This window comes from Parasteatoda tepidariorum, unplaced genomic scaffold (genome assembly GCF_043381705.1).
Source record: "Parasteatoda tepidariorum isolate YZ-2023 unplaced genomic scaffold, CAS_Ptep_4.0 HiC_scaffold_1299, whole genome shotgun sequence".
NCBI lineage: Eukaryota > Metazoa > Arthropoda > Arachnida > Araneae > Theridiidae > Parasteatoda > Parasteatoda tepidariorum.
This window is the reverse complement of record NW_027261372.1, coordinates 1052-10912: the sequence shown is the minus strand read 5'-3', so window position 1 is coordinate 10912 and position 9861 is coordinate 1052. Positions and strand designations below refer to the sequence as shown.

Here is a 9861-nt window from a genome sequence, read left to right as displayed (position 1 = left end):
TTTCTAAAAGATGGAGGAAAGATTATTGACAAATCCCCCTCAGCACACTAGCTTCTGGCGAACAATATTGGCGAGACGATGCTTTTATCAGAAATTGTTTTACTACATAAATGAAGTGGGATGGATGGTCATAAGGGTTGCCTTAAGCGCAGTACACCAACCTTTAATAAAGGGGGATAAGATGTTAGCAGCGCAGTCCAGCCTGTTTCAGAAAACCATTAGCGCAATCAGATATCACCGCTTTTGGAGCAGGAGATAAATTGAAGGGTGGTCTTGCCCTACAAGCACCTTGAAACGATTATTCCACCCTTCTGTTTTATTATTTGTTCGCTCGCCGTCGCTTAAAGTGGCGTTGTGGGTATTCCACATTTCAGGGGGAAATAATGGTTCCAAGCGTGCTAAGGACAAGACCAATGGCAGTCCGGTATTTCGACCACGGTATCTACCGGAGCAGTACACCGAGTCGAAGTACTCAAGCATGTCCAATGCTTCGCTGTCGGTGGGGGCAAGAGTATGCAAGTAGGTTACCCCTTCTTGCACAAGGTTTACGGGCAAAAATGCCAGAGCATCTATCATCCCGCAAAACTTCTGAAAGAAGGGATCATCCCTGTATTTACTTGCATACCCCAAAGATTGGGCATGCCTGTAAGTGCTTTGGCACAAGTGATAAAAGCATCCACGTATGGTCACCCGGTAACCGAAGACCGACCGGACAGCTTCTATAGCAGCCGATTCGAAATCCATATGAATAAATTCCGGGTCAAGATTTAGTTTCTCGACGGCACTTACTCCAATCAAAGTTCGAAAAAGCTCTTCGTATGTCGATTTTTTCTTTGATTGAAGTAAGGCATATTGCTGTAATATATGCATCTTCAACCTCCACTCGCACAACATAAAGTTGAGTGAAATGTCTGGGTGCAAGGCCGAAGTTGCCGTCTAGAAACCATTTTGATGTTTCTTTCAATAGGTCAAGGGTATCACTTGTGCCAAATAACAAAATTCTATCCTGAAGGCTGCCATTATCAAACAGTAGATTTTCTTTCTATTCCCCTGAAAAAAAATATATACATATTTAGGTTCTGGGAAACAATCTGAACTGTATATGTATTAAGGTTACAGAAAATAAATTTAATTTAAAAAAAAAATTATAGTTTTTATTAACTTGTAACTCGTCTAAATACTAAATAATATTAACATTTATTCATTATCTACCAATAATAAAATAAGGGGTTTCCCGCAAATTTCCTTTTCTTCCACGAGACAAATTTTAATAATAGTGTATAATACATTACAATGATCGTTCGGACTCCGAATTCTGATGTTATAACGAAAGAAAACAAGCGAAAGAAAATATTCTTTCGGTTCTTTATTCACCATATCTCTAGAACATTTTAAGTTTTATGACTCGCCTATACAAAGATAATTCCATGGATAATATAACTTTCAGTTAATATACTTTGAATTTAATTTTTAAAAAAAGTAGAAAAAATTGGATTGTAGGGTACATAGTTTTTTTTATTATTATTCTTCTTCTTAAATAATGCAATTGTAGTTCTTTGCTTTCGAAGCGTAATGAAAACGGCAAACCCATGAAAACACATTTACATGTAAAGAATGAAAAGTTAGAAAATATATTCTTCGGAAGAGTGTTGTTTTAACCCGTTTTGTGAGGATCTGGTGTTCCGCGGGTAGAGATAGTTGTTGAAAGAGATGTTATGGGGAAGTTGAACNGGATAAGATGTTAGCAGCGCAGTCCAGCCTGTTTCAGAAAACCATTAGCGCAATCAGATATCACCGCTTTTGGAGCAGGAGATAAATTGAAGGGTGGTCTTGCCCTACAAGCACCTTGAAACGATTATTCCACCATTCTGTTTTATTATTTGTTCGCTCGCCGTCGCTTAAAGTGGCGTTGTGGGTATTCCACATTTCAGGGGGAAATAATGGTTCCAAGCGTGCTAAGGACAAGACCAATGGCAGTCCGGTATTTCGACCACGGTATCTACCGGAGCAGTACACCGAGTCGAAATACTCAAGCATGTCCAATGCTTCGCTGTCGGTGGGGGCAAGAGTATGCAAGTAGGTTACCCCTTCTTGCACAAGGTTTACGGGCAAAAATGCCAGAGCATCTATCATCCCGCAAAACTTCTGAAAAAAGGGATCATCCCTGTATTTACTTGCATACCCCAAAGATTGGACATGCCTGTAAGTGCTTTGGCGCAAGTGATAAAAGCATCCACGTATGGTCACCCGGTAACCGAAGACCAACCGGACAGCTTCTATAGCAGCCGATTCGAAATCCATATGAATAAATTCCGGGTCAAGATTTAGTTTCTCGACTGCACTTACTTCAATTAAAGTTCTAAAAAGCTCTTCGTATGTCGATTTTTTCTTTGATTGAAGTAAGGCATATATTGCTGTAATATATGCATCTTCAACCTCCACTCGCACAACATAAAGTTGAGTGAAATGTCTGGGTGCATGGCCGAAGTTGCCGTCTAGAAACCATTTTGATGTTTCTTTCAATAGGTAAAGGGTATCACTTGTGCCAAATAATAAAATTCTATCCTGAAGGCTGCCATTATCAAACAGTAGATTTTCTTTCCATTCCCCTGAGAGAAAAAAATATATATTTAGGTTCTGGGAAACAATCTGAACTGTATATGTATTAAGGTTACAGAAAATAAATTTAATTTAAAGAAAAAAAAAGTATAGTTTCAATTAACTCGTCTAAATACTAAATAATATTAATATTTATTCACTATCTACCAATAATAAAATAAGGGATTTTCCGCAAATTTCTTTTTCTTCCACGAGATAAATTTTAATAATAGTGTATAATACCTTTACAATGATCAATCGGACTCCGAATTCTGATGTTATAACGAAAGAAAACAAGCGAAAGAAAATATTCTTTCGGTTCTTTATTCACCATATCTCTAGAACAGAAGAATATGGTGAATTTATGACTTGCCTATACAAAGATAATTCCATGGATAATATAACTTTCAGTTAATATACTTCGTATTATATGTTAATTTTTAATAAAAGTAGAAAAAATTGGATTGTAGGGTACATAATTTTTTTTTTTTTTTTTTTTTTTTTGAATAAAACAATTGTAGTTCTTTGCTTTCGAAGCGTAATGAAAACGGCTAACCCATGAAAACACATTTACTTGTAAAGAATGAAAAGATAAAAAAGATATTCTTCGGAAGAGTGTTGTTTTAACCCGTTTTGTAATGATCTGGTGTTCCGCGGGTAGAGATAGTTGTTGAAAGAGATGTTATGGGGAAGTTGAACAAAGAAAAGTGGTTTCCTCAGAATTGATTGCTTTTTGCTTTGTAATTTGACTTTTATAAAAAGCGCTAATGCTGTCATTTCAACATACATTGAAATCAATTTCTAATGGTAGAATTAAAAAAGCTTTTCTTTCAGCAAATAACATGAATAAAAATATACATTCTAAGGTTATGATTCTTTTATAATGATTAAACACAAATGTTTTATTAATTAATTTATTTATTATTATTTTTTGCATTTATTTAGCCTTAGAAATAAATAAAAGAAAAAAAGGAAATGAAACAAAGGAATGTATAAAATTTTTCTGTCCTATAATGCTAGTTAATTTTTTTGTTGTTGTTGTTAATCGTTTTAGTCATCTATACTTGTATAGATTATAAATTTTTAGAAACTGTTGAATATATAATTAATAACTATATTTATTTGAGACAATTTCACTTAATGAAATGGAAGTAAATATAATTTTTATAGATTTTTTAAACTTCAGTGTGACTGTTTTCTTATTGAAATTTTTAGGCAGAGATCATTGATACAAGAGTCTAAATTGACAAAACTATACTTGTCAGAAAATAAAGAACATATTTTTTAAACTTGATAAAATACATTTATGTAAAATAGCACAACAAGTTTCTTTCTATTAGAACATAACACGTTTGAAAGAAAATTATTGTTATCAGACACGAAATGCTGAAAGAAATTTGTTAGTTCAATTTTATTACCCAATACAATTCTTATTCGAAAATTAAGTTTTAAAGATTATGCTGCTTTATAATATTAGCTTTCGAATATTCTGTTCAATTCTTCACATGAACAAAGTAGAATTGCTTTGAAAAAAATAACAAAATAAAAAGTAGGTTGCAAGTTTTCGAACCTGAATTTTGAAACTCTGTAGTTTAAATCTTATAAGCCCCTCAATTCAAGAAATGTGATTATGGAAGTAAATAAATTTTGTGAGCATTTATTTTTTCCCCTATTTTTAAATTTTAAAATCACAACATTAGGGCATTCTTCTAATTTTTATAGAATGAAGCTTAATTCTTATTTGCAGCAACTATTACTTTCACTGATTGGTTTAAAATAGCTGCTTTTTAATGTGTCAGCATTGTAATAAGTTTTTATCTATGACAAATTTACCTATTTTAATACTTCAAAATGTTATAAAAAACTAACATTCACCTTTTTTTAAAAATTAAACATTCAAACATTGAAATCTCAAATTTCCCAATATAAAGATTAATAAATAAATGAATAAAATGAAATAAAACTTCATTTTACAGGAGTGAAATATACTATTTAAATTATACACACCTTCCAATTTCAAGTCTTTGAGATCCAGGGGCTCTTTTGGTATACTCTTGGCTTTATGATTCCTTAATGTTCTTTTAAGGGAGTCATCAGTTGGCAAAGTCAAACTTGCATCCATCGACATTGCAGCAACTGTTTCTGCAAATATCTGCGAAGGTTCATCATGCGTTTCCTCCGCTTTTCTCTTCATGTTTAGCAAGGCATTTGTTCTCTCATTTAAATGCTCATCCGGAGAATGCGAATGTTGAGAAGTGCTTAAAATTTCAGCTCTGTCGAAACTGGTGTTCAGACTGCCCTTGCACTAAAACATGAGATTAACAATTAGTAACTTAAAGAAAGTATCAGCAATGTAACATATGCATTAGAATCAAATATATAAGTAACAAGTTAATAACAATCAAGGGAACTACTATAAAGTATGATAATTCTTTGCGCGTAGCTATGTGATTAAGCGGTTAGCGGAAGGGGCGTGCTTCAAAATTTAGTGGCCCTGGGCAAAACATTGAGGTATTTTATAAGGTTAATAATAACAATGTTTTGCTGAGCAAAGTTTACATTAAACATTGTATTTTATTTCAAATAGTTTTTTTTGCATAATGTAGTACTGTGTAAATAATAGTTTTTAGATAAATCTATGCTTTTAAAAAATCACATGATTCAAATGAATGATTTTAACTAAATATTTTTATGCTATGTTAATTCAGTTTTTTTTTCTGTTTATTAAATTTTTTTATTTATTTTTTTGAAAGACTGTATGGTATTTTCCTTTACTTATAAATTAACACAGTTAAAAATTTTTACACGAATAAGTTCTGAAACACAAAAGTTCACAAAAAGCTCCTTGTTGTTTTAAAATCTATACCATATTCTTGATATCAATAACATTGGCATTAAATTCGATATATTTAGATATATAAATCATAATAGTATGGATGTTCCAAAAAGCTAGAAAACATTAATGTTGAAAACTTTTAGACATTAGCAGTATTAGAACATACAACAAATACTTTTATATAAAAAAGTTAAAACTAAATTCTGAATCGGAACTCGTTCTGTTGCAAGTAATTGTACAAATAGCCTTTTAAGACATCGATAAATTTTAATACGAATATATATATACTATATAAAATAATCAGATCAAATATAAGAAAATAAAACACCATTTACAATTATATTATTGTGAACTTATTAATTTTACAATAAAGTTTTTTTCAATTAAAAATAAATAAATAAACAAGGCAATTCACGACGTTTTAAAAAAATATATTCCATTAGTTTAAAGATAGGCATTACTTCACAAAAGTAGTTTTTTCTTACCTTTACAACACAGTGTTGTTGTGTGCAACGCCATCTAATCGCTACTGAACTTTTCTTATGGAAACAGTAAGAGNAAAAAAAAATAATAAATTAAATCTGCCAAAAAAATTAAAATAAATTACAAATATTTTGTTACTGTTTGTTTTTCTTTTTCTTCCGACTGCTTATTTAATGCGTTGATTAAAATATAAACCTTGAATCCGAATAAGTAAATGATTTTCCTCATTTAAAAGTATTAAAAAAATGAAAAAATTAAAACTGAGTTTTTTTAATTTTATTCTTTTACTTTCATTTTGCTTGAAAATTTCACAAAGCAATTATCTGATCCCAAAAACCATTAATAAATATGTTGCATAAAAAAGAATTTGTAAAGAGGACCTGCCTCTCTCTCTCTCTGTCCCTCAGGCTTTTGTCAGTTATTCTCCCAGTAAAGAGGGGTGATTATCTATCCCCTCCTCAGTTCTCGAGAAAAAAGAATAGCAGTCTGAAAGATAAGTAACCAAGAAAATCAAGATGTGTTTGAGGGGAAAGAATTTCTATGGGTCTTTGAAAAGTCTTCAATTTCAACCATGTCTAATCGCATCCGGACTGTAGTTTAACAATGTATGAGCAAAGTTAGGAGTAGTGCAGTGAAACTTCAATTACATAGAATTTACAATATATTTTACTAAATTTTGTTACTAATTCTTAAAAATAAATAAATAAAAAGTCAACTACAAAAATTTTTATTAGGCATTTGTAAATGAATTTTTGACATTTTTTAGAAAAAAAAATGTGACCAGACTATTTTCCCGACGAGACTTTAAATTTTTCCCGATGGGGGGGCTGGCCATGCGCGACGGGGGTGCTCCAGCCCCCCCTGACCCCCTACTGGCGCCGCCCTTGAGTTGGAAATACCTCCGCCGCCGATCATGTGAAAGTGGATGATGTTTTGCATGACACACATAAGAGCGGAGGGTTTGGAGGAACCACAGACCTCTACATTTTTCGAAAATGTGTACGACAAATCTTCTTATGACTTGGGAAATTTTACGAACAAGATATTAAGTGATAACGAAATACGTCAAATTCTTGATATGGGGCCTTTACAGCCTTCAGGACCTTTTCCAACAGACGTCAACCAGAACAATAGGTGTTTTTCAAAATCGTATTACGTTTCGTGTTCTAAATATGGGCCAGTTAATCGTTTTTGTTTGTGTTATTCCAAAATACTAGACGCTGCCTATTGTCAACCCTGCTGGTTATTTGCTTCACAAAGGAATAATGTTTGATGTACGGGAATTCGAGATTGGAAGCATTTATCAGAAAGAATTAAGCAACACAGTTGTTCGAGTGCGAGTGGCCATTCGGAAGCATGTGCTGTGTATGAATTTCGAAAAAAAAACAATACTAATACTATCGCCAAGGAACTTGAAAATGAAATTCGCAAAGAAGCATCATTTTGGAAAATGGTTCTTCAAAGGTTATTCGATATCATATCCCTAGCAAAGAGTTCTTTGGCTTTGAGAGGACATCAAGAAGACTTAAGTCAGAAAGGATACCACGGAAATTTTCTGTCCTTTGTAGAGCTTGTCGCCCGATATGATCACATTTTGTGGCAAATTTTGGATATGCCCAAGGGTAATAATAATTATTTATAAGTTTTTTTTTATCTTTTTATTTTGTTTATAATTATTAACTGTTTAATATCAGAACTTTTTTGAAATTGTGTGTTTTTTTTAATGTTTTTAGGATCTACAAGATATCCGAGTGCAACAATTTAAAATGAAATGATTGAGAGCTTGGGGACCAAACTCGAAACCCATCTACTAGAACAAATTAGAGCGTCGCCGTTTTTTGCCATCATAATGGATACGACACAGGACGTACGGAAGGTAGATCAGCTAAGCATTGTTGTGAGGTATGCAGTAATAACCAGATCGGAAAATGGACAGCCAATTGATATAGAAGTAAAAGAAGTGTTTCTAGGCTTTTATGCAGCCATCAAACCTGGCGCAGTAGATTTAGTCAACCAAGTGACAACATTATTTATCGACAAAAATATTGAATTAAAAAAATGTGTGGGGCAAGGCTATGATGGAGCCAGTGTGATGAGTGGTGTGTATAATGGTGTACAAAAACATATTAAGGATATCCAGCCTAACGCAGAGTACGTACATTGTGCCACTCATAATTTAAATTTGGTGATAAATGATGCCGTTAGCAGTTGTGTGGAAATACAGATTTTTTTCGCAACGTTGCAAGATTTGTATAACTTTTTCGGAAACAGCATCAAACGTTGGGATCTACTGTCTAAATTCAGTGGCGAATCGGACACCACTCTAAAAAAACTAAATTCGTCTAGATGGTCCAGTAGGGTCAATACGATACCCGCAATAAAATTTCTTTATTTTGATATTATCAAAGTATTATCAGAAATAGTTCTAAAGAGTCCTAATAAGGATGAGCGTAGTGAAGCAGAGAGTATTAAAACAAAAATGCTAAATTTCGAGTTCGTGTTGCTTTGCGAATTCATGCACAGTGTATTGAACGACATCAATTATGCATCCAAAACTTTACAAAAATGCGACATCAATTTGGGCGAGGCGAGTAAAGTTTTAGCAGAGACCAAAGCAAAGTTGCAAATTTATAGAAATGATTTCGAATTATTCAAGTGCAAAGCCAGTGAAACTGCAAGAAAATATGGTATTGATACCCATTTTCAAGAAAAAAGGCAAAGAAAAGTTAAAAAACATTTTGATGAATTAGCTGCTGATCACCGATTTCCAAACCGAGAAAAAATATTTAAAATTGAGATTTTCAATAATGTACTAGACACAGTAATATCTCAATTAGATACACGTTTTATTGGTATGAGTGCAGTCTGTCATATATTCGATTTTCTAACACCAACATTTTTATTACATGTTGATGAAGCAACTTTATTACAAAAGTGTGACGAATTCCAAAGAAAATATTCAGATATAATAGGCCCTAGTTTTTCACTTCAATTTATTAATATTTACCACCTAGTTTTACCTCAACTAACTCAAGCATGGACTGTTCACCAATTATGTAAGGAAATAATGAGCAAATATGGAGTGCTAGAATGCGACCTAACGGAAGTATTTACAGCAATGTTATTATTCTTTACAATTCCTGTCACTTCTGCAGCAGCTGAAAGGTCATTTAGCAAATTAAAAATAATAAAAAATTATTTAAGAAATAATATGGGCCAAACTCGACTCCGACATTTATCGCTAATAGCAATTGAAAACAAAACCGCATCAAGCCTGGATTTAAACGAAGTCATTGATACTTTTGCAAAAACTAAAGCTAGGAAATTTTTTTAAATATAATTGTGATTTAGCCAGTTGGAAGGCCCGACCTTTATATAATAAACCCTTGAATCTTCTCTATTTCGGTTTATTAGCCAAACCTACCCCAAGTATTAATTGTAATTTATGTTGTTACTGTTTAATATTTTTATTACCAGAAAAAAGAGCTTGAAGTAGCTTAGCATTTTTAAAGTATTTGTATATTTCATATTTTTATTTGATAAAACCTAATCAGTTTACATAGCAGTGGGGCCGCATTTTTTAATTTGCCCCAGGGCCCTTGGTTACCCAGCTACGCCACTNTAACATTAAAAGCCCTCTCAAATTTAAGTCTTCTTTTCATATTTATTTTTAACGGTTAAATTACTCGTTCTTTTATATTTAACTTTATGCATGACGCCTTTGGTTTCGTTAAATTCTCTTGTCACCCGTCACCCATTTCTATTAAAGGTGTTTCTACTGTTAAAAATTGTTTTAAAGACGTCTTTCCACTAGTTATGTTGTTAGATATTTTTTGTTAAATAAATCTTAAACGCAAGTTAAAAATGTGTATTTCTTTTGATGGTTGTCTCTTAAAATGTCCTGTGTGTACAGGGTGAGTACCTTTCAATTATTGTTATGGGCA

At 32.6% G+C, this 9861-nt stretch overlaps 2 protein-coding genes across 2 annotated transcripts; one reads left to right on the top strand and one right to left on the bottom strand.

Moving 5' to 3' along the window:
• Positions 1-234: 234 nt before the first annotated feature.
• LOC110282483 (uncharacterized) lies at positions 235-4899 on the bottom strand. The gene is made up of 2 exons (XM_071188488.1): positions 4606-4899; positions 235-1050 (listed from the first exon to the last, which is right to left on the bottom strand). Exon 2 carries the CDS (start codon positions 892-894, stop codon positions 235-237), a length of 660 nt encoding a protein of 219 aa, XP_071044589.1. The 5' UTR covers positions 895-1050; positions 4606-4899.
• A 2867-nt stretch (positions 4900-7766) lies between these two features.
• On the top strand, positions 7767-9082 carry LOC139427308 (zinc finger MYM-type protein 1-like; the record flags this gene model as incomplete). Its single annotated transcript, XM_071188487.1, has 1 exon — positions 7767-9082. A coding segment is annotated over exon 1 (1316 nt), but the record flags the coding sequence as incomplete, so codon positions are not given.
• Between the last annotated feature and the right edge of the window lie 779 nt (positions 9083-9861).